The 24,280-nt window shown below is 55.3% G+C and overlaps 2 protein-coding genes across 2 annotated transcripts in view; one reads left to right on the forward strand and one right to left on the reverse strand.

The window, feature by feature from the left end:
• The window catches only part of MYO1D (myosin ID), a 147,411-nt gene extending 128,195 nt beyond the window's left edge, over positions 1-19,216 (forward strand). The window contains exon 22 of the mRNA XM_064636901.1: positions 18,827-19,216. Within this exon, the coding sequence (XP_064492971.1) occupies positions 18,827-18,983 (157 nt within the window). The 3' untranslated portion in view covers positions 18,984-19,216. The remainder of the gene's footprint in view (positions 1-18,826) is intronic.
• A 2,281-nt stretch (positions 19,217-21,497) lies between these two features.
• On the reverse strand, positions 21,498-24,013 carry CDK5R1 (cyclin dependent kinase 5 regulatory subunit 1). The gene has a single exon (XM_064636910.1). The coding sequence runs from the start codon at positions 23,852-23,854 to the stop codon at positions 22,964-22,966; it is 891 nt and encodes a 296-aa protein (XP_064492980.1). The 5' UTR covers positions 23,855-24,013; the 3' UTR covers positions 21,498-22,963.
• Positions 24,014-24,280: the final 267 nt, after the last annotated feature.

The following is a 24,280-nucleotide window of genomic DNA, read 5'->3' on the forward strand; positions in this document are numbered from 1 at the left end:
TTTTCTCTGTGCCCTTGTGCAGCATTCAGCTCATTCCTGGGGTTTTCATCTCCTTTGGATCCTGCTTTTCTCTCTGTCCTGGCTCCAGCATTTGTCCAGCTGTCAGGGTCTAGTTGTCCTGTGCCTGGAAGCCTCTAGGAAAATCTCAGTTCATCTGGATTAAGATCAGCATTTTCCCCTTAAAGGCTGTGAAGCCCCTTCAGTGCTCTCCAGGAATTGTCCCCATCTGATGCCTCAGCCAGGGGTGAAGTTTGGGAGCAGCTGGTCCTGCTCAGCCCCCTGAGCCATCAGGTGTAACAGGGTTTGCTTCCTCCCTGGTCCCAAAATTGGGTCTAAGTTTCAAGGTGGCCCCAGTCAGGAAGGGACCTGGAACAAGTGACCTCAGTGATCCCCTCCAGCCTGGATTGTTCTGAGTTCCTTTTGCAGGGACCACTGGTGGCAGAGTGGGACTGGGATGGACCCGGTGGGAGCACCCCTGGCTGGACATCTCTGGCTTTTTGGGTCAGCTGGGAGCAGGAGCTGGGAAATAACCTGTAGCCAGTGAAGGAAAAATGCATGGAAAAAGCTGGAGAGCCATCTCAGGCTTCCTGCTGCCCTGTGCAGGGTGGCACAGACAGACACCCCAGCTGAGGGCTCACAACTTCCCTTCCTGCTCTGACCTTTACATTTAGACTCTAAAGTGGAATTTTTGGAAAATCCCTTCCAAAGCTGTCATTCTGCTTGTGGTCAAACTGCAGCCCATCACTTGCCTTCTGGCTTTTCCTCACCAAATAAACCTGGAGAGGAAAAACAGACAGAGGGAGATCCAGTGAGAAGCAGCAGCAGGTGGTGACAGCACATCCGTGGGGTGGGGTGGAGCAGTGACAGGACAAGGGGGAATGGCTTCAAACTGCCAGAGGGCAGGGATAGATGGGATATTGGGAAGGAATTCCTGGCTGTGAGGGTGGGGAGGCCCTGGCACAGGTTGCCCAGAGAAGCTCTGGCTGCCCCTGGATCCCTGGAAGTGTCCAAGGCCAGGTTGGAGCAGCCTGGGCTAGTGGAAGGTGTCCCTGCCCAAGGCAGGGGGTGGCACTGGATGGGCTTTAATGTCCCTTCCAACCCAAACCATTCCATGATTCCACAGTGCTCCTCCTGTACAGACACATCCCCAGACAGTGTCCCTGTGGGAAGGTGGGATCCAGCTCCTCCCCACTCTGTGGCCATGGGAGGCTGGATTTGGGTTGTGGTTTCCTGTGTGAAAGAGGACGTGGAGGAGCTGCTGGACTGGCCATGAGCTGCTCTGCAGCTCGTCCAGCTTCCCCCAGGTGAAGCTCTGCAGCTCAGGAGGCTCCAGTTCTCTCAGACTCAGCTTGGTCAGCAGGAAACGCTGGGGATTTCCCAACAGACCAAGAGGGAACACCAGGATGGTTCTCACAGGAACAGGAGGAGCACATGGATGCTTTCAGCAGTGGAAGGAGCAATTAATAGGCCCACACAAGCTACTGCATCCTTCCTGAGAGCCTGTTAAATGTCAGTGGAACTGAAGTGAAGCCCCAGCTCTGTGTGGCAGCTTCTGCTGCAAATCCGAGCCAGTCCCACAGGGACACCCTGCCTGCTCCAGGAGTTCTCCATTCCCAAACAGCAACTGGCTTCTTTGAAATCGATAGTGCATGGAAAGGGGGGGGGATTTGTCTGTGGCCTTGAGGAAATTGTTTTTTCTCCTCCTGCCTTCTGGTGGGGAATAGTTTGGGGGCTGCCGGGCCTGGCTTTGGGGAGTAGAGAGGCTGTGAGTTAACCAGTAAATTCCCAGTAAGTCACCTGTCTTTCCTCTGATCATTTATTCCACTGTTACCTCTCCCATCACTCAGGCCAGTGGCTGGAATGCTCCCATCCAAGGAGACTGCAGATGGGAACAGGAGCCTCTGCTGCTGCCCAACCCAATTCCAGCCAGGATGCCTTTGAAATTTAATACAGCTCCTAAAGTGCTTCCTTAGGCTCCTGGTAACAGCTGCTCCCAGAGGGGCCGAGCTCCTGCTCCAGCAGCTCAGGGGGGGGTGAGTCCCAGGACCTGCTGCTGCTGCTCACGTTTCCATGTGGGGCTGTTCATCATCTCCTGCTACCACTTGCTCCTTTACCTCCAGTGGGAGTTATCTCTGGAGCAGATCTGGAGTGCTCAGGGTTCAGTTGTACCATTTGTCTGTGTAAATGGCAAATGGGATAATTAGCCAGAATCATTTAGGGTGGAAAAAGTCCTTTAAAATCCTTTAAAAGCCCAACCGTGAAATCTGCAGGATGAGCCTCTTTTTCCTCCTCACTTCACACCTCTGTTTTCAAACACTTAATCCCAATAATGGCAAGAGTTTGGATGTGTGGCTTGTCCTCTTGGCACGAGGGTGTGGAGGACGTAGAGTTGGATGGATTTGGTGTCGTGGGACATCGTGTTTATTGGGTGAGTTAATGCAGCTCCTGCTTGACAGAAGGATCTTCAGAAGGTGAAGGTGCTGAGCTTTGCCCTGTGTGCACAGCAAAGCCCACCTTTGTAAGGTTAAAATCAGAACTTGGTTTTAATTTAAATATCATATTAAAGGGGGGAAAAAAGCAGCTTTTAAAGTTGCAGCCGTGCAGGCTGGTAAGTGCTGGCTGCTGCTGCCTCGCTCCACAGGGGCCACAGCATTCCCAGATAACACTCCTGTGCTCCTACAGCTTCATTCCAGCTCCTGGATCACCACATCCCCCCAAGGACTGAGCCTCACCTCCCATCCCTGCAGCAGCACACAGGGGTCACACTTTGAGAGGGCTCAGAGATGATGTAAAAAAATCACAGAACCCTTTGGGTGGGAAAAGACCCTCAAGATCACCAAAAATCATTGCAAAGGTTTGCTTTTTGAGCACAGAACTGCAGATTAATAAGCCTTAATTGGGCTGCCCTTCTGCTGGCAGCAGCTCAGCTCCTTTTGGAGGGACAGTGAGAGCCAAAGCGAGCAGAGAAGCTCCAATTAGTGGCCTCAGTGCTCGCACTGGCCAAGGAGCACCTCATTACCTGTCAGCAGCTTTCTCCTGGTCACCAGTGTTCCCACATGGAGCCAGGCATTCCAGCTGCTTCCCTCTCATGCTGCAGGAGCTCGGCAGTAATTCCATGCAGCAATTTAAAGGGAGCTGGTTCTTCCCTGAATGGAGTCATGGGAAGGTGCAGAGAGAGTCGGGGGAGTGTCATCACCTCTGGGAAGTGCTGATCCAAAAAGGTTCAGGACAAGGGGGAGTGGCTTCAAACTGCCAGAGGGCAGGGTTAGAGGGGATATTGGGAAGAAATCCTTCCCTGGGAGGGTGGGGAGGCCCTGGCACAAGTTCTCCAGAGAAGCTGTGGCTGCCCCTGGATCCCTGGAAGTGTCCAAGGCCAGGCTGGAGCAACCTGGGATAGAGGAAGGTGTCCCTGGTGGAACTGGATGAGCTTTAAGGTCCTTCCCAACCAGGCATTCCATGATTCTGTGATCTCCTTCCAGCATCATGTGAAAGGATGATGCTACCCCACAAGCTTGCCCTCACTGCATGGGGCTGCAGGTAAGTGTGTCACCAAACCCAGAACTGCATTTCTCAGCTGCCAGGTCGTTCTCAGGTGGGTTTTTCCCAGCCTGGCTCACAGAGCAGCTCACCTGGGTTTGCCAAGTGAGCTTGGCAGCAGCAGGTTTCTGTAACCTCTGTTTCTCAGTGATCTCAATAAGCCTGTTGGCTCTCCAGGGGCAGGATTTTAGCCCTGGAGAAATCTGGTTTTCATGGCTCTCAGGGTCGGGCAGACCCTTTCTAATCATTCAAGCAAATCACTTGTCCTGCCAGGTCACAGACAGTCACCCAGCGAGACAGAGAATTTCTCAATGCCCAACTCTGTTGTAAGACATCCATGGCTCAGTGCACGTTGATAAGAGCAGGATCTGTGCCAGGGCAGAGATCAGGAGAGATCAGCACTTCTCCACCCCGGGGTCACGCCCGTGCTGGCTCCCTTTGATCCTCCTGGCTTTGCATTTCCACGCTCTCCCCCCGTGTCCTTCAGCCCAGTTGTTGTGTCACCAGGTGCCCAGGGTGTCATCAGCTGTTCTCTCTCGGTGTGTTCTGCCTTCAGAGCTGTTGGATCTGGCAGAGCAGCTCTGGGCTGCCAGGGGGAAGGGGCCAGTTCCCTGTGCTGCCGACAGGAAGGGAGAGCCACGAGCCCGAGAGCGGATGTTTCGCAAAAGGGTTCATCTTTTTCTTTTTTTTTCTACTGCAACCCCCCCCATCCTCTTCTGTCACTGCAACCAAAAATCTGTGGTGTGAAAAGCCAAGATGCTGAAGTGCTTTTGAACTGGGTTTAAGAATATTCCATGTCTGTGATGTTGGTGGGAAGGGTTCGATCCCCGTTCGCTTCAGAGTCGGACTCAATGATCCCTGTAGGGCCCTTCCAGCTCAGAATATCCTGGGATATCAAGTGTTTGGAAGTGTTATCATGAGCGTGAGATAGTCCTTGTGCAAATTTTGCCGAGCTGAGGGGTTAATTTGGCATTTGGGAGGTGCTCCCCTTGAGCTCTGCAGCCACCTCTCGTGCGGGCAGAGCCCTCGGCGCGGCGGGGACGGCGGGCACGGCTCCTCTCCCAGAGATTATTTCCCAGTGGTGGCATCTTATCTTGTCACTGCAGTGGCTCTTGAGAAAACGTAGAGGGAGGCTCTTGAACTGCCGTGACAGCCTTGGAACAAAGAGTTCATCTGGTTCTGGGGGAAGCATTTGCTTTGCAGCTCATTTCTCCCTGTGCACAGCTCAATTGCTCAGTTTGTCACAGGAAAAGGGAGAGATTTAAGGAGGATGGAGGCTGATGAGGAACTGGGAGCAGGGGGGGTGGGGATATTTTGCTCAGCTGGAATGACTGCAGCAAAAGAAATGAATGCTGAGTGCTGGAGCCGTGCAGATTTGATTTGTTAATGGCTTTGGCTTCGCAGGCGTTTGGTTGATGTAGCAAATTTCTCAGTGCCATGTGTGGAAGTGCTGATTTCTCCCAGCAAAATATGGAAGCGGAAAATAGGGATGATTCTGCCTGCTGAGAGATGGGGCTGGTGGTACCGTTTGGTACCTCCAGACAGGATCTGAGGTGGCTCAGGATTGGAGTTCCTTGTCCTTGCACAGCCCTGTGAAGTGATGGGTGTCCCTCTTGGGCTGGAAGCCTTAAGGATATCTCATGCCATGGCTTATTCTCTGACAAATTTGTCTGGCTGTGGGGAAATTGATACAGGAGCATAAAGTCCTGCACGTCGCCAGGTCCGTTCTCCCCAGCCTGTGGCAGCACAGAATCCCTGGGGGGGTTTGGGAAGGGGTGGGATGAATCCAGAGGGTCACAGGTTGTTTGGGATAATGGCCACGTTGTTGAGGTCAGGGCAGTGGCACTGCCAGGAATCCCAGCCCTTGGCCTTCCTTCTGATCCCCACAGAGCAGCAGGTCAGGGCTGGGAAGGGAAGAGGCTCATAAACAGCATTTCAGGGAAAACCTGCCCTCTCTGCAAGCAGAGATAGGAAGAAGGATCAATTCTCCTGGAGCTGAGAGTGCAGACTGTGCCAGACAGTCATTAAAGGCATTTTCCTGTGCCTGGTAACGTGGCTCTGCTCTCGAGCTGCATCCCAGGCCTGCCTGGGAACAGAGCCGTGTTTATTCCAGGGGGAAGGAGGCTCCAGCAGCCTCACTGCTGGGGCACAGGCAGTCACCAGCCATCCCTCCCTGCAGGCTGAACAGTCCTTGCTCCTTCCCTGGGGCCAGAAGCGGGGTGAGGTGCTCCTGGGATCATGAACAACCTGTGTGATAGGGCAGGGATACGGATACAGGCTGGGATCTCCAGCAGGAGATCACCTGCAGGGTGGATCTGAGGCAAATTCCACTGGACCTGTGGTGTTTCCAGGATGGGTGGCTGATGACAGACATTTGGATGGATGTGTCCATGTTGTATTTATAACAGGGTTGTTCTCCAGTGCAGTCACAGTGACACCCTGACAAGGAAATCATGATGTTGTTGCTGTGCAAATGCTGAGGGATGTTCAGCCTGGAGAAGAGAAGGCTCCAGGGAGACCTTAGAGAGCCTTCCAGTGCCTAAAGGGGCTCCAAGAGACCTGGAGAGGGACTTGGAACAAGGGCCTGGAGGGTCAGGACAAGGGAAATGGCTTCCCACTGCCAGAGGGCAGGGTTAGAGGGGATATTGGGAAGGAATCCTTCCCTGGGAGGGTGGGGAGGCCCTGGCACAGGGTGCCCAGAGAAGCTGTGGCTGCCCCTGGATCCCTGGAAGTGTCCAAGGCCAGGTTGGAGCAACCTGGGCTAGTGGGAGGTGTCCCTGCCCATGGCAGGGGTGGCACTGGATGGGCTTTAAGGTCCCTTCCAACCATTTTGTGATTTTGTGACAGTGGGAATCAGCCTGGCAATGTGCATCTTCCCTTCAAACTTTTCATTTCTGGAAGTAAAAATCTCTTTGTTTATGCACCTGTTTTTCATGCCAGCTTTGCCACAGGGAAGAGTATTTTTTGCACCATCCAACACATTTTTTCAGCTGTTTCTGCAAATCCAGACACCTCGTGGAGTGAGGCAAAGGAAATGCAGAAATAGGTCAGGTATTTAAATAAGATGTAGTTGTCTCTCTTCACAGCAAGTTGCCTTTTTTCCTGCCTGTGTGAATTGTGCTAATGTATCAGGCAATAAAGAGAACAAAGGGAAGCAGAAGTGGCAGCATTTTCATTCTGGGATTGCAGCTTCAGAGCCCTTTACTTTGCAGAAGTGATACTGAGACCACTCTGGAACATCTCAGCAAATGCTCCTGCAATAATAAACCCCCAAATTGTCTGCTCAGCCTCTCTGAATACATAAAATCCACTTAAAATCCTGCCTGTCATTTTGCTGTCACATAAAAAATTGATTTCCCTGCACAGCCCCGGTGCTGGTTCTGAGCCGTGTCCTTGATGCCTTGTGGTGCCATGAATGCATAATATGAAGGAAATTTGGGTGCTCTCAGGAATCATCTGGCGTGAAATGCAGAGGACAGGCTGCCTTTGGTCCTTAGTTGTGGGTGTGTGTTTCTGAGCTCAGTGCTCTGACCCAGGAGTGCCCGTGGCTGGTGCCACACTCCTGCCAGGTCGCTGTCACCCCGGCTTAGGCTCAGCCGCCTGCCCCCGCTCCCTGGAGAGGACATTCAGAGCCCAGAATGAAATCCCTCTTTTTAAAATACCTCTGTGATGCCTGCACTGCTGAAAGGACTTGGCTTCTTCACTTCTAAAGTTTGATGGAAGGAAAATCTTCCTCACAAAACCCTCCCCGTCCTTTGTTCTCCTCGGGCTTCGCGTCTCCGATCCCGACTCCCTCTGATGCTTCCAACCAGAGCAGTGATGATTTTCATCATGCCTGAAATGTAGTTAGGCTCAAAGTGTGTCATTGGGATGCTGTAATGCTGATCCAGAGGTGGTGTCAGTGCTGGGGTTTCCTGCATGGACAGTTTTATGCAAAGGGAGTTTTTGAGGCATTAAAAGCAACTTTTCCCTTTGCTATCTCTGCAACCCTGCTCGGTCCTCCTCCTTCCCTCCTGCCCTTCCAGATTTCCCCTTCCTCTTTCATTCATCCACTCTGCTGCATTTATTGCTCTTGTCTTCTCTTTTCTGTCATCCAAATTCTCTTCCATAACCAACCATTCCCATCCTTTGTGCTGGGAAACAGAGGCCAAATTTCCTCAAGCCTGTTCAAAATGTTGCCTGGCGGGTTTGATGCAGAAGAGGTGCATCATCCTGAGAACAGCTGTAACCTGTTCAAATCATCCCTAAAACACCCCCCACCCCTGGAACTCTGCCTGTAGCCTGTAGGGATCAGCCAAAGCCAGGTGACCTGAGTCACTCCATGACCTGGGTGTTTGTTCCTCAGACCCCAGGCCCTGCTCAGGGATTTTTTGGTAGCACCAACCTCGCTCCAAGCTGCTCCTTGGCTTTCTTCTGACCTTCTCATGTATGTAAGCTCGTGTATTTATGCCCTGCACTGTTGCTGTGTCTCTTTGGGCTCCTCCTGAGGGCCCTGGGTGTGCTCCTGCCCCAGGGAGCTGGTTCAGAACTAGAACCTGGCTGTGGTGATGGAGCAATGAGAGGTCTGTGCCCTGAGTCACCCTGACGTGCTGCTTCCCCTTCCCATCCGTCACCTCTGCCTGACCCTTCCCTGCCCTGTTCCCCAGGGTTGGGAACGTGTTTTCAGCTGTCCTTGGCCGGGACAATGTGTTGGAAGGGAACAGGGAGCTGCCTGCAGCCTCCCTGCTGCCACGTCCTTCCCCTGCTGCCACGTCCTTCCCCATCCAAGGGCTCCCACGGGGGATGGCAGAAATCCCAGGGGTGGAAAAATCCCTGTGTCCCGGTGGTTCTGGCCACGACCAGGGGGGTTTTTGACAGGAGGGACGTCAGCGAGGCTCCTCAACATCAGGTTAAAAGCCTGTCATTAACTGAAGGATGATTCAGCTTCCTCAGCTAAAATGTCACCGTGTGGATGCCGGGAGAGGAGGAGGAGGAGGAGGAGCCGCCTTCCTCTCTGGCACAGCGCCCCGAGCACCCCCTCCCTCTGAGCTCCCGTGCCGTGAAAATTCACGGGGTGACACTCGGGACCGAGCTGGGGAGCCCCGAATCCCTGGGGAAGATGCTGGGGGGTGTCACTGGGGAAGGTGTGACCCTTTATCGGGGGCTGTGGGACCAAAGTGCTGCTCGGGGACCGAGCTGCTCTCGGGGAAAAAAAGCTGCCGCCGAATCCAGCACAACAGCAGCTCTTTTTTTTTTCATGGCGTTTCTCCGTCCCCCGAAGCTTTAGCTGATTTTCTATTAGAAAAGGAGGAAAAATCTGGGTTTTCAGATCAGCTCTGGGAATGGGGGCAGGATCCAGCGCAGCTGTTCCAGGTCAGCGGAGGGGAGATGTCTCCCGTGCTGACAGAGCAAGGTTATCCCGACAGAACGTGCCTCCTGGCTGGAATGTGCCCTCGGGGCGGGATTAGCTCAGCATTGCTGCTGGACAGAGCGGTCCAGAGGCCCGGGAAGCCGCTGGCAATGGAACATGATGTCACCACGGCCCGCATTAAGTAGGTCACGGTGACACCCTGCCCGAACCCCCTGGGCTGTGGCAGCCGTGGGGGGCCGGACCCACCCCCCGGGGATGTAAAAAACCCCGAGAAAGGGGGGTTCGTGCAGAACTGTGCTTCTGCAGGGGTTACCCGGGGTGCCTGGCAGGAACTGAGCCCTCCCTGCTCTGCATCAGCCCTGCTTGGCAGCCAGGAGGCATCAGATGGGATGAGGAATATCCAGGTTGCCATAGCGACCGGGAGCTGCGGCGCTGGGAGCAGCCACTTTCCATCACCCCCCCATCGCCATCCACTGCCTTTCTATTGCTATCCACTGCCTCTCCATCACCATCCACTGCTTCTCCAACACCATCCACTGCTTCTCCAACACCATCCACTGCCTTTCTATCACCATCCACTGCCTCTCCATCACCATCCACTGCTTCTCCATCACCATCCACTGCCTCTCCAACACCATCCACTGCTTCTCCAACACCATCCACTGCCTCTCCATCACCATCCACTGCCTCTCCATCACCATCCACTGCCTCTCCATCACCATCCACTGCCTCTCCATCACCATCCACTGCCTCTCCATCACCATCCACTGCCTCTCTATCACCATCCACTGCCTTTCCATCACCTCTCCATCACCTCCTCCATTGGCCTTCCATCACCCTCCACTGCCACTCCATCTCCATCATCCCTCAAGCCTCTTCATCACCCCTCAATCACCCTCCATCACCCCCCATTGCCCCTCCATCACCCTCCATCTCTGTTACCCCTCCATCTCCTCTCCACCTCCCTCCACTGCCCTTCCATCACCCTCCATCACCCTCCATTGCCTTTTCATCACCTTTCAGTCACTCTCCATCATCCCTTCCAATGCCTCTCAGTCACCCTTCATCACCCCTCCATTTCCCTCACCCTTCCATCACCTTCTCCATCAGCCCCCCCTGCCCTCCCGTGCCCCCCCTTGCCCCTGTCCCACCCCTCCCTCCCAGCCCAGCCTGGCACATGCAGGGGGGACACTCCTGGGGACACTCCCTGTTCCTGTGCAGTGCCCCTGGCTCGGGGTGTTCCCAGGGTGTCAGAGCCCTCCCTCTGCATTCCCAGCTCCAGCCTTAATGAGCTCAGCAGGGATGTGTGTGGGACATAAAGGAGCTGAGCTGTTCCCCTTCACGGGCCGTGGGCAGGAGCAGAGCCAGGGTGGGGACAGGGACAGGGACAGGGACAGGGACAGGGACATGTCCCCACACGGCCGCCCTGCGAGGCACCACTGACCCAAAGCGTTCAGAGTGATCCCGAAGAGGAATAAGAAAAAAAAAAAGAGAGGGAATTTTGAAGGTGTGCACACTTTGGATTTCCTTGTCATGTTTTAGGGGTTCTCTTGGAAGCTCAGTGGCAGCTTCCCCCCTCTCGTGGCTTCAGACCTCTGCCAGGCTCCCAAATATCCATTGAATTCACAGCCCTGCACGTCCCAGTGGGAAGACTGGAGCTGCTCATCCTTTGGGAAAGGGAAATGGCAGCAAAGCTTCACTGTTTCCAACATCCATCAGCTGTTCCAGTCACTGTTGGTCCTCCAGAATTGTTGCCCCTTTTAAATTTGAGTGGAAAACATCTGAATAATCCCACACACTTGTCCTCACAACCCCCTGTACCTCACAGGCTTGTAGGAGCTGAACAGACACAGGTGACTGAAAGGTGCTGGATTCCCTTTCAGGTATTTTTGGGGGGGAATTTCTTCCTCAGACTTCAGAAATTCAGGCAAAATTTCATTAGCAGCTGCTGAACACTCTGGGAGCATCCTTTGGGGGGGGGCTTTGCAAATGTGCCCCAGTAAATGTGGGGCTGTGACTCCATCCCAGCAGCTGGGCCACGGGCAGGGCCAGCAATGGGAAGAGAATATAAGGAAAAGGCTTTTGCTGCTTCTCAACCAGCCTGGGACTCGAGTCCCTGATGTTCTGACCAGGGAGGCAGCTCTGCACTCATCTTCCTGAGTGCTCTTATTTAATTGATGTGCTGGTGCATTTCTGATGCTGGTTCTTGGCATCCCCCCCTGCCCCCAGAAGGGCCGATGTGCTGCTTCACTCTGCTCCAGACAAGGGCTTTGAATCATATTTTTGGCATGTGGTGGTTTCTATAAAATATGTAACACCCCAGTGTCCTGTGGCCACGCTGGAGCTGGAGCTGGATGAGCTCTGACTCCCCAAAGCTCTGCCAGGGCCCAGAATAGCTCAGGAATATGACTTAATTGGAGGCTGCAGAAGAAGCTGCTGGTGGTGCTGAGGGCAGGGCTGGTTTGGGGGATGAGGGGGAGCAGCACAGGGTGTCCCCCCACCCACAGACCCCACGTGCCCCATCCCAGCTCCTCCTGTCCTTCTCCTTCCCTCCAGAAATTCAAAATACCTTGAATTTGGAGAGAATTTAATCCAGCAGACTCAAAGGATGCTTTGGGTTGGAAGGGGCTTTAAAGGTCACCTCGTCCAACCCCCGTTCCTGTGGTATCAAACAAGGACCAGGGAGCAGGGAAGGAGAAGGAGCAGTGGGGGGGTTGGAATTCCCTGAGTGCTCCAGGGGGGCTTGTGGCAGGTCAGGGGTCTCTGGCAGAGTGTTCCATCCCTCACCCATCTCTAGGCACAGCCCTGGCAGGTGGGTGCTGCCCTGGCCCTCCCTCAGGGTCTGGGATCTGCCTTTATTTCACGGGACTGGAAATTTTTCATTTTGCCTGCTGGAGGAAATAAAATATTTAACACAGTTTATGCTTTTTTTTTGTCTCAAAACCACTTTTGGGGCTTTCCCACCCTAAAATAATAACTTTGAGGTGCAGACCTGTGGCTGGGACCTGCCCCCATTGACCCATTTGGGTGTTTTATGGCAATTTGGGAGAGCAGGAGCAGCCCCTGCCCCCTCAGCCCAGGATCCTCTGCCCAGGAGCACATGAACCAAAGGGCTTTGCTGGAAGAGACAGAAGTATTTCAGAGCTCACTGTTGTTCCAGAAAGCTCTCCCTGGGTGTGCAAATGCCCCAGTTCCTACATCAGGGAAGGAGGAAGTGCAGCCCAGCAGCTGCTCCAGGGTCAATGGCAATAAATGCATTTTAAGAATGAGAGAGCCAAATCCTTAATGGCCTGGGTTTGCATCTCAGCTGGAGGGGAAGGAATATACCTGGATCTGCTGCAGACACGTCACGAAAAAGGCCCCTCAGTGTTTTGGCAGCTGCTGCCATGCCAGGAAGGTGGATTTTATGGCTCAGACAGGAATGGATGTGACTGTCCCAGCAGCAGCAGAGCTCAGCACTCAGAGCTGCCTTTGCCTTGCCCTGTGCCACTGGACATATGTGACACTTTGCACTGGGAATGTACAGATATTAACAATTCTTGTTTCTCATTGAAAGGGGAAAAACAGCCCTGCTGACGCAGCCTGAGGGGGAAATGTGTGGTTCCCCAAACCCAGCGAGTGACTCTGTGGTTTGCTCTGTACCTAAATGTCAGCAGGGGCAGCACGTGGGCAGGGCTGAGCCAGGAAGGCTTGAAAGCCACTTTTTAAGTGGAGAGGTTGAGTTTTCAGTTGTGTTTGTGGCCTGGTGCTTTCTCTTGCTCCTTAACAAATGGCTTTTGAAAAGCCACTTCTTGCAGCCTCTGAGGTGATTTTGGCTTGAGCAGAGCACGAGGTGCAAAACTGGGCTGGAAATAACACTGTAAATGTTTGCTGGGTTTGAAGAAGGAAAAAAAATTCAGTGTACCAAGTGTCACTTGACTGGAGATAATTGTGAAAAATCACAGAGTGAGGAAGGACCTGTTCAGCTCAGTGACCTTTGCTGGAACTAAAATGCCTGGAGGGCTTGTTCTGACCTTTCACTGGGGAAATGTGCCTTTTGATCCTGACTTGAGATGCCCTTGGTTCGTGTCTGACTTCTTTGATCCGTCCTGATGTCTGATCTCCTCCAAGGCCCCCTGGTTTGGAGGAGCCCTGTGACCCCACAGAGCTCAGAGCAAACATCCTGTGAGGCCTCAGGGAGGGTTTCCCAAGGCAGGTGTCTCAAACCACGCTGTGGTTTGGGATGTTTTTGTCCCCCTGAGTGCACGTGTGGGTTGTGCAGCACCTGCTGCACGAGTGACACACTGCCCATGGGGTGTGTGCCCATCCAGCTGCTCTGGGATCTGCCCCCAAAAAGGGTCCTGGTTCATCTCCTCACCCTGGGATTCTCAGGAAGCCCTGGGATGAAGGGGGGCTGTGGCTTTGGGCTGCAATGGAAAGGGATGGCTGGATGGAAGGGCATTCCCAGTACAGTCCAAGAAGGGAAGGAGGATGGTGAATTATTTTCTGGATTGCTCAGGACAGTAAATCCTTGCTTTAACCTCCTGCAGCCCCCTGAGCCAGGGTGTCCCAATAAGAGCTGGGTGGGAAAAGGTGTTTTATCCCTCTGATGAGAAGGATGAAGAGAGCCAAGGAGTCACAGGGGTGATGCTGTCAGAATGAGCTGACTCTTACTGAGGGCAGTTTATGCTCTGAGTGTGTAAATCTGCTTTGAAGCTGCCACCCTTGAGATGTGCCTGTCCTGGGAGGGGCAGTGGCAGAGCTGGGGGGGAGTGTGAGGGTCTCTGGGGTATTTGATGCAGCAAATCTCTCTCCCTGGAATGAAATATCCACCTGGGATTGTTTGCATGTGATGCTCCTCATGCCCTGGGGACAGTGGGTTTGGGGGTTCTGGTGGTCACAGGCAGTCAGGGCATGGGGAGGGTCTGTCCTTCCCCTGGGGCAGCTCTGGGTGGGGCAGGGGAGACACAAAATGCACACGAGGTTTCAGTGCAGGCCTTGCAATCTGACCATGCTGAGAATCAGCTGCTCTCCTGTTTTGTCTCCTCTGAAGCTATTGTGGGGTTCATTTTCACAGTGGGGACTGTAACTCCTTCTCTGGGCCCAAACACCCCCAGTATCATTGTCCTGCAAGCTGCACAAACCCACAAGTGGCCAGATGAGATATATCCCCATCCCTGCCCTGCCAGACACCAGCCTGGGCCCTAAAGCCTCGTGCAGAGGACACTTATCTGTCCCCAAATGACACCTGTTGTACCTCAGATATGTCCATGTTTATTACCCATCTCGTATCCAGTGTCTTTTCAGACCCTGCTCAAGAAATTCTCCCCTGGGAGGGTGGGGAGGCCCTGGCACAGGTTGCCCAGAGAAGCTGTGGCTGCCCCTGGATCCCTGGAAGTGTCCAAGGCCAGGTTGGAGCAACCTGGGCTGGTGGAAGGTGTCCCTGGTGGAGCTGGATGAGCTTTAAGGTCCTTCCCAACCCAAACCATTCCATGATTCCATGATTGTCACCTCTGCCACCCAGTAGCAGTGAGCTCCACATCCCGGAGTGATCCCCAGCAGTGACACCACACATTGCCTGGAAAGCTGATTTAGCCCTCCTTGGAATTCTCAGAATCCCTGTTTCTGTCCTTGGCTCTTGTTGGGAAGCAGAGCCTTGAAAACTGCCTTTTTTTAGACCTCTCCAGTTCCTCCCTCTCCACTTCCTGCATATTTTCTTCATGCAGAATATAGCTCCTGCTTTTTTGGGTTCTTTTTTGCAGCCTCCCTTCATCTGGGAGCCTTTTTGATGTTTTCTTTCATGGCTGTACCCCCTGCAAGGCTCAGCCTGTGTCCAGATGAGGCAGCTCTGACTTACATAAGGTGTTCCCATTTTTTTGGGTGTTCTCCATCCTGCCCCTCCTGATCCTCCCATCTTGGTTGCAGCTGCAGGCTTTGTGGTGTCACAGAATCATGGGACATCCTGGGTTGGAAGCCCACAGTGCTGCCTGCCCTTCCAGAGAGAGGCCTTGGTTTAAGGTCTAGGAAAATTGGGTGGTTTAAAGCAGTCACCTCTGGAATCCATCCCACTGGATTCACTGCTGCTGAGCCCTCCTTTCACACCACACTGCACATGTAGCATCGTTTAAATCCCTCTGAAAATCCTCAGATCTTTGTTGTCATGAAAATCAGGCACCTGGCTCAGCTTTGCCACCTCTGCCCAAATTTTGCTTCCTAAAAGAGCCTATTTCCTGCTCTGTGGTGGTGTTGGCTGCATCCACAGGCAGGCAGCACCTCACTTACAGATCCTGGGAGATCTGTGGGAACCCCTGTTCCAACCCAGCCCTGTCAGTGACGGGGCTGCAGCCCCAGACCCCCCAGCCCTGGGCAGGGCATGTTCCCAGCCCCCCATCCCCCTGCTGGATTTTCAGGCCTGTTACAGCTCCTTGCAGAGCATTCCAGGTCACCTGTGGTTGCTCCTAAGCAGGGAATCATGGAATGGTTGGGGTTGGAAGGGAGCTGAAAGCCCCCCCAGTCCCACGGGCAGGGACACCTTCCACTAGCCCAGGTTGCCCCCAGCGCCATCCAACCTGACATCTTGCACGTTTAACATTTATTTAACACGTTTATTTAACTTTTCCAGCCTTGTGTTGCCAAAGCTCCCTCTGATCTTTGCCTCCTCCCTCCCTTGGCCATGTCCTTCCCCCCTGTGTGGGTGCTGGGGCTGTTCCTGTGTCTGCAGAGCTGACAGATGTCTGGGGCCATTTCTGCGCCACTTGGCTTGTGTTTTCCCTGAGGTCCTGGATTAAATGCTCAGTCAAAACTCTCACATTTCATGGGCCAGTGAGCTGCTTCCACTCCCAGCCCTCCCCTCTCTGCTGGTTTCCCTTTTGCCAGTGCTCACCCAGGGCCCTGCTCGCTGAGCCAGGAGATCCAAAGGCAAAGGAAAAGCCCAGCCCTCGCCACGAGCTGGGATCAGCAGCTGGAGAAGCTGCTTCCACCCAAAAACATTCCTTGCAGTTGCACAAAGAACTGTGTTTGCAGGAAGCACCAACACCTTGGTGTTTATTGCACACAGAAATGATTGTCTGGTTTGTTCCATACCGACATTCCCACCTTGTTCATTCCACACAGACATTCCCATGTGTTCCCTGGCAGGATGGGAGCAGTGCTGGGGTGGATCCCAACTTCCTCACAAAACCTCTTTTTCCCTTTCCATTTTCCAGGCCATTTCACTCTTCCTGGATTCTGGGGCTGGGGTTTCTGCCCTTGGCAGGGGCTCAGCTCACATCTCGCTGTCTCTTCTCATGGAATTGTTGTTAAAAATAAGTCAGTTGATTTCCCAGGAGCTGCATTTGTCACTTTGTCCTGGTGGACTCGACTTCCATCAGTGTGTGGTGACACCTGGGTCAGTGAGGAGCCAGAGCTGCCCAAAGGGCTGGACTGTGCCTGGTGCCCACAGGGAGTCATGGAATGGGTTGGGTGGGAAGGATCATCCAGTCCCACCCCCTGCCATGGGCAGGGACACCTTCCACCAGCCCAGGTTGCTCCAAGCCCCGTCCAACCTGGCCTTGGACACTTCCAGGGATCCAGGGGCAGCCACAGCTTCTCTGGGCAACCTGAGCCAGGGCCTCCCCACCCTCCCAGGGAAGGATTCCTTCCCAGTATCCCATCTAACCCTGCCCTCTGGCAGTGGGAAGCCATTCCCCCTTGTCTTGACCCTCCAGGCCCTTGCCCCAAGTCCCCAAAAAGTGGTGGGACAGGATTGTACCGTGAAAACTCCTTTTCCAGCTTAAGTGTGAGTGGAGCTGGGACTTGTCTCTGCCTTTGCTGCCTTCAGGCTCTTGCAGAGCACCAGTGATCCCCAAAGGGCATTTTCACTGTGTTGCCCTTGTCTATGAAAGACTTTGTTGACTTCCAGGATTGCTCTGGACCTTCATCTCAACCCCTTCCTTTGGGATATAAATCCCATGGGAACTTGGGGAAGCACCTCCCCAGCTGCTTGGTTGTCCAGCGGGATCTGGAAGGTCCTTGCTCCGATTTCGTGGCCGCTGCAGCAGCTGTTCCCTCCCTTTGGGTCACCAAACAGCCCTCCTGTGCCCGGGGCACCAGCAGCTGCCACGGCCCCTCCTGGCTGCAGCACCAGGAGCGAGGCTGCTGTGACCACCAGGCTGGAAACCAACCTGGCATTCCCACATTCCCACATTCCCTCACCCCCTGCTCGCTGGCGACCGACCGAGCGCCGGCGCGGCTTCCAAGGGACCCGAGGGCCCGGCAGGTCCAGCTGCTCCTGGAGCTGGTGGTGCCCAGCAGGGAACACGAAGGCAGGGGTTTGTCATCCCTGTGGAGCTGCAGATCCCCTGTGGGTTGTTCCTTGGATTCCATCCAGGAGCTCCCCCAGCAGAAGGCTTTGAGGCTGAAACCTCAGGCAGCACGTGATGAGTGAATGAGTGTTGGCATGGTGGGATCTGGGAAGTGTTTTGGGGGGAGTGAAGCCCTGATTGAATGGAATTGTTACACCTGGCAAAGATCAGAGCACCTCCTGCAGGTCCCACCATCCCAGGACAGCGTTAGCTTTACGTGGATGTGTTTGGTTCATTCTCCTCCTTCCAGCAGGAGCTGGGACCCAGAGAGATTCACCTCCTTGCTGCAGGTCCCACAGCCTTCTGACTGCCAGGCCTGGGTCCTTCTTGGGGGTCAGAATTCAGGTTATTGATGTTCCTCTCCCCAGATCCTCTACCTTGTTACCCAGAACCTGCTGAGGGCTGGAGGAGAGGAGAGGGGAGGAGAGGAGAGTCCTCATCCCTTATCCGTGTTGCAGACACTTGGTGCTAAACCTGCTCCCCAAGCACGTGGGGACAGGAATCTCCAGGAGGCTCCTCCTGCTAAGACATGGTAAAAATAACAAACTAAGCTGGGATTTCAGCCTTGACTCACCCAGGCAGGAGTAAATAAGTATTAAATACCTGGGACAACGTGAGGGCTTCGTCTGCTGTGCCCGGGCATCCCCCTCCAACCAACCAACCAACCATTTTTAAGGAAGTGGTAAAAATCTGAATTACTTGGAAGCTGCATCAAAATGTGGCTTAGGGGATGTGGCACAACTTGAACAGTGGAGTAAAAACTGCACGAAGGAGTTGGGCTGTGGCAGTGGAAATACTGAAATGGCTCAGCAAGGGAGGGCCTGGGGTCTGGGAGCCAAACAATGGGATCCTGACACATCCTCTCTGGGGCGTTTGGAGCATCAGGAGAGGCAGTGGAGTAATGTCAACAGGTCTTTAAACCACTCAGTGTTATACTAAAAATGCTGGAAATTCAGGAGTTTGAAGTGTGGGTGAGGTCACAGGAGAGAATTCCCGAAGGCCAATCCCTGGATAGCTCTTCCCAGTGGCTCAGGGGGGTGAATCTGCTGCAGTGTCCCCCCCTGGCAGTGACCCCCAACAGCCAAGGACAGACCAACATGAGCAGCAGAAACTCCTGATTCATTTGTGGGAACAATTTTTTACTGCCAAAATTGGGTTAAGGAGTTAAAAATCTGAGAAGGGTTTGCAGGGACACAGCTGTGTCTGACACAGGATTGTCTGTCTGTCCAGAACCACCACCCTCCCTGTGATTCCTTGGCTGTTCTGGGCTGGGCTTTATTCTCTGAGCTCAGCCCAGGGGTGTCCCCGTCACTGCTGTAGGTTCAGGGCTCGCTGGTGGGGTCACCTGGCGAGGGGTGGCCGAGGTGGCAGCAGCCCCTGGACCCTCTGCAGCCCTGTCTGTGCTCTGCCCATGGAGCATCAATCCCAGTCCCGGAACTCCAAGTGCAGCGTGGGAGCTAACCGTGCAGGAGCGGGGCTGAGCCGAGCCCCAAAGCTGAGCTCAGAGCTGAGGCCTGGCTCGTGCTGGGATCAGCGTGGGATGTCTCTGACCCAAAACTCCTCTCCCGGCCCTGGTGCCCCCTCCCATCCCTCTGACTCGCGTCCCTTTTCCCGGCAGGGAGAAGCGGGCCCTGCACATCAGCGTCACCAACCCGGTGCAGTGCAGCCTCCACGGGCGGAAATGCACGGTCTCCGTGGAAACCAGGATTAACCAATCCCAACCGGATTTCACCAAGCATCGCTCCGGCTTCGTCCTCTCCGTGCCGGGGAATTAACACCCGGCCCGCCCTCCCCGCGCCCGGGACTCGCCGGGGTTCGGTGGGAGATGCTCGGCGGCGACGCGTCAGGAGCCGGGAACGGGCTCGGCAGAGCTCGAGGTTTTGGAAAACCCGAATTCGAGGGGGTCTAGAAAAGCCAAATTCACGTGGAACAAAGGCTTAAAATAGCCGGTGACCTGTTCTCCATCTTACAAACCAGGCTGGAATATCACAAAAGTGCTTTGGAATTAGTCCAGAAAAAAGCATTTCTAGGTACTTCCACTTTTCCTCCCTTTCCCACATTGATTCCTTTCCCCCTTTCCAGTTTTCCCTCCCGTGTTTCTTTTCCATGTGTTCTTTGTTTTTTTGCAATATGATGCAGCCTCCTCCTCCTCAGGAGGAACCAAAGATACCCGGCTCAGGGAGTCTGGTTCTGTAGGACCAAATCCCCATGGAACCAGGGCCAGGTTTGGAAGGGAGGCCGGGAGACACTCCACACTCCTCCGGCCCCACGGAGCTGGGATGGTACATGGAGACACCTCCAGACTTGCTGCTTTCCCACCGGGAATTCCTCAACACACCGAGGCACCGAGGCTGGTCCAGCTGGAGAGGGGCCTTCCCAGTGCAGGGGCTTGTGTTGTTCCCCCTGCATTGCTTTTGCCTTAATTGCCCTCCCCAGGGACCTGAATCCAGTGGGTTCCCATTGGGACCGAGTGGCCTTGCTGGGTTTTTGGATGATCCACGTGGCTTTGTGTCTGTGCCAGCGCTGGGGTTCAGGGAGGGAAAAGGGCCCCGTGGCAGGGGGTGAATCCAGAGCCACGTGGAGCTTTGTGGGGCCGAGGCCGCGGCTCCGGCGCTTTGCACTATCCAGCACTAACCCGGGAGCCCCAGGGGCAGCAGCACAGACCAGCACCCGGGCTCTTCCCTCCAGAGAGCTATCCCGGCTCTTCCCAGCAGTGGGATGTGGGTGTTGGGGTGTTGGGCATCCCCTCAGCTCTCCCGGTGGCCCCACATCCCCCCGCGCCTGCCCGGCCCCAATAACCCAGAGCTCCGTGTGTCCAGAGGGACCTGGATACTCCCCGCTTTATTCCGGGCCCTGCCGTGGCTCCTGAGCAGCCCAGGCTGTTGGGATTGTACATTGGGATTGTCCTGGCACTGCTGGTCAGGTCAGGATTCCCAGCCCTGGAGGGGGGGGCTGCGGGGTGGCCCCACCTTGGGGTCCCTGCCCGGCCGAACTGGGAGCACTTGTTTAATGGAGCATTCCGGGAATTGGGAAGCCTGGAAGAGGCTCTTCACTAACGACCTGCTAACGAAAGGCTTCCCAAAGCCATGGGGGGTGCAGGGACAGGTCACTGCACCCCCAGGACTGGGGGCACCTGAGTGTGGAGCAGTTCCAGCTCTGTGTCACCTGGCACAAGCTCAGCCCTCCCGTTTGCCCCTCCAGGGATGCTCCACACCATTCCCAAGGTCCCTGGCCTTGGAGCAGCCCTGCCAGCATCCCAGCACCACATCCCTGTCCCCTGTGCCCCCTCCCAGCCCGTGGCTCTGGGATGCTTTGGGGCTCTGCAGGAGGAAGCTCTTCCAGACGCGGCAAACCCGAGTCACCCCCCCGGCGGGGCCAGGAGGGGACAGCGACAGCCCCGACTGTCCCCACTGTCCCCAGCACACTCGGGGCCACCACGGGCCCTCCAACGCCTCCTCTCACCCCAGCTCAGCTCCTCGGGAGGAGCAGCTCCGTGGGACAGCCCAGCTCCAGAGGGAACATCCCCGGCCTCGCCGTGCCTTTGGATTTGCACTTCTCGCTTGGCTGTCCCGGGGCAGAGCCCCCCGCACTAACCCGGCCAGGCAGGGGCAGGAGTTTAATCAGCACTTTTATCCACTCTCCCTCCCAGTGGAACGGTCGTTTGGAATCGGGATGGACGGCAGCACAGCGCAGGCTTAGGGAATTTCTGTCACCATGAGATGGCAATATTGTATGTGATGAGATGTCTTTATAAAATATATTATCTGTTCCTGCTCTGGTTTTATATATATATATATATAAAAATATATAAAATATATATATTCCTGGTTTTCCCATAAATTAACTATTTCTAAATTGAATCTGATTCTCAGCCGGGGGCGATAATGCAATGAACCCTTTTTTATTATTATTATTTTAAATCGCTGATATTTTAATGTGTAAAAGAAAAAAAAACCTGCTATAATGGACCTGGGTTTTGTTTACATAATTCACTGTAATAAATAATAAAAAAAAAAAAAGCCATTAGTTGCATCCCACCATGGCCTTGCCTGTTTCTGCAGGGATGATGATGCTCGGAGGGAATGTGGTGTTTTGGTGTCCCAATATCCCGATTTTCCCCCTCTGGCTGCTCCTGGACCTGCTGCTCTCCCACCACGGGGCGACCCCGGGGCTGGTAACGTGATTAAAGCTGCTTTAAAACCCTCTGTCGTCAACACAAATCCCCTTCCCAGCGTTGCCAGTGGAGGGGTGGGAGCGCAGAAAAGACTCGGCCACGAGCCACTGCCGTGTAATGGATGGTCAGTGCATTTTTATTTAATCAGCACAGTACAAAAATAAATAAAAATAAGGGGAGGGGATTAAATTACAGGCACACTGAGCCCCATGACACAGTCGGTCGGGTTATAAACCACACATACTTACAAACACACTATACACATACATACAAAATGAGACAAATATAAATTAATAAGTAACAATACCCACCAATTTGGTCAACAAAGATCTACAGAAGAGATTGCACTAAAAAAACGTACGTACACATGTATCATTAGCAGGGTCCAATGTACAGCCATGAAGAGCTTCAAGTGAAAAAAAAATCAAAAAAATAAAAGTAAATGGCACGTTATTTCTCCCTCTCGTTCGCCAGTTTAACGCCCGATGGACCAGAACTAAACTAGAACTGAGCACACGGAGAAAAAAATGATGATAAAACCCAAAAAGAAGGTCTCAGTCCCCAGGCCTGATACGGGAATACCGGCTGAGACTGCGGTGTCGGGGTGGTGTTGGGTCTTTGTGCATGGGTGTAATTTTACAGCCATCTCTCGGTAAGGGGTTTTTTTTTTTTCTTTTGATTATTATTTTTTTATGCGTTTTTTCCTTTTTTTTTTTTCATCTGAAGACACAAAATGCTCCCGTTTTGCATGCGCAGTAACCACTGGAAAAGCAACAATGACAGAAGAAAGAAGGGTTGTTTTTTTTTTTTTTCTCTCTTTCCCCCCCGCAGGTTTTGCAGTTCGTTGGGTTTGTTCTAGAAGAATTCATATAGCAGCATGTGGCGGCTCCCCTTTGCTTGCACACTCAAGTAGATCCTTTACACAATACTCATGATCAGTGCACGATGGGAACAAGACATTTCACATTGATCTCATGAACAGTAGCGGTGATTCCCGTCACCCGGACCCGCTCGGGAATTCGAGTCTCTTCAAAGAAAATAAATAAAGGAGGGGGTGGGGGGGACGGGGGGAGATGGGGGTGGGGGGTCCCCGGGCCGTGCCCGCGTCTCTGTCCCGGTGAGTCCCGACCGGGCCGGTTCAGCCGCCTCCGCTGGAGCCTTAAGAGGAATTTTTTTCCTTTTTATTTTTCCTTTTTTTTTTTTCCCTCCTTTCCCCTGCTACCTGGGCTCTGTGTCGGTGATGCGGTGACCGGCCCCGCGGAGCCCCGCTCCGCTCCCGGGAGGTTGTGGGGGGGTTCTTTTCCCCCTCTCCATCCACGATTTGCTGGGATCAATCCGGCGGCGGAGCCGCAGCATCCCCGGGCCCGCAGCGCGGGGACGGGGCGGCGGCTGGAAAAGCGGCGGCGCAAGGGGGAGAACCGGGGGTCTGCGCTCCGGTCCGGACCCCCCGTGACCCCCCCCAGAGTGGATGGGGGAGCGGCGGCACCTCCCGCCCTTCCTCGCCGGGCAAATCCCCCCGGGAAGCGGCTCCGGGCCGGGCGGGCGCGGCGTGTCCGGGGGGCGCGGGGGGCGGGCGGGCGCTCACCGGTCGAGGCCGATGAGCAGCCGGCCCTTCTCCTCGGAGCCGCTCTCCTTCTTGAGGTCGGCGAAGACCTGGGTGAAGTAGTGCGGGTCGGCGTTGACCTGCAGCATCTTGGGGCTCATGAGGTCGATGATGGAGAGGCAGCGGTCCCAGAAGGCCTCCTTACAGCTCTCCACCAGGAAGGGCTTCAGCGGGTAGGAGATCTCGTTGCCCATGTAGGAGTAGGAGAGGTACAGGCAGGTGAGCAGCACTGCCTGCAGTTCGTGGTCGGTGGCCACCTCGGCCGAGATGACGTCCCGGCACAGCATGTAGAGGAAGACCACGTTGGCGGGCGTGATGAAGCCCTGGTCCTGCCAGCCCTGCAGCAGCAGCGAGCGGTCCACGGAGCGCAGCCAGAGCACGGGGTCGGTGGGCGAGAGGTGCTTCAGGCGGTAGCAGCGGCGGCACAGGAACTCGCCGAGGCAGCGCAGCAGCTCGCTGGTGCTCGCCTGCACCACGACCCTGCGCGGGGTGGCGGCGGCGGCGGCGGGCGCGGCCGGGGGCACCTTCTGCGCCGAGGCGAGGGCGGCGGCGGCGGCGGGGGGCGGCGGGGGGGCGAAGGTGGCGAGGTTGGCGCAGGAGAGCGACTTCTTCAGGTTCTCGTTGTTGAGGTGGGTCACGTTGCTCTGGTAGCCGCCGTTGGGCTGCACCTTCTTGGAGCTCTTCTTCTTGGCGGAGACGGCGGCGATGCGCTTCCAGGGCAGCACCGAGATCAGCGAGTGCCGCTTCAGGCCCTTCTCCTTCGCGTTCTTGCTGTTCTGCACCGCCGTGTAGTGCCCCACCGTGGCCGCCCCCTCCTCGAACAGCGGGGCCTTCCGGTAGCTCGGCGACAGCGACAGCACCGTGCCCATGGCGCCGGCCGCCCCGGCGGGGCCCCCGCCGCCGCCGCCCGCCCCCGGCCCCCGCGGCCCCCGCGGCCCCCGGCCCCGCGGCCCCGGCCCGGCCCGGCCCGGCCGGACCCGCTCTCGCTGCTCCGCCGCCGCCGCCGCCGCCGCTCAGCGCCGCGCCCGGACCCGCCCCGCGCCGCGCGCGCTCCCGCCGGCGCAGTGCGCGCGCCCGCCGCCCCCGCCGCCCCGCCCCGCCCCGCCACGTGCGCCCGCCGCGGCAACGGGGGGAGGACACGCCCCCGCCCGCACAGGCCACGCCCCCCGCATGACCACGAATGGGAGAGGCCCCGCCCCTACCCGCCCAGGCCACGCCCACCGTCATATCCTTCATCGTGATTGGTCACGCCCCCAGGCCATCAGGCTACGCCCACACCGCGCAGACCACGCCTC

Source organism: Pseudopipra pipra, chromosome 26 (assembly GCF_036250125.1).
Source record: "Pseudopipra pipra isolate bDixPip1 chromosome 26, bDixPip1.hap1, whole genome shotgun sequence".
Lineage (NCBI taxonomy): Eukaryota > Metazoa > Chordata > Aves > Passeriformes > Pipridae > Pseudopipra > Pseudopipra pipra.

Excerpts from the sequence above, each read along its gene's own strand:
- CDK5R1 (XM_064636910.1), bottom strand. The coding sequence starts at position 23,854 with ATGGGCACGGTGCTGTCGCTGTCGCCGAGCTACCGGAAGGCCCCGCTG.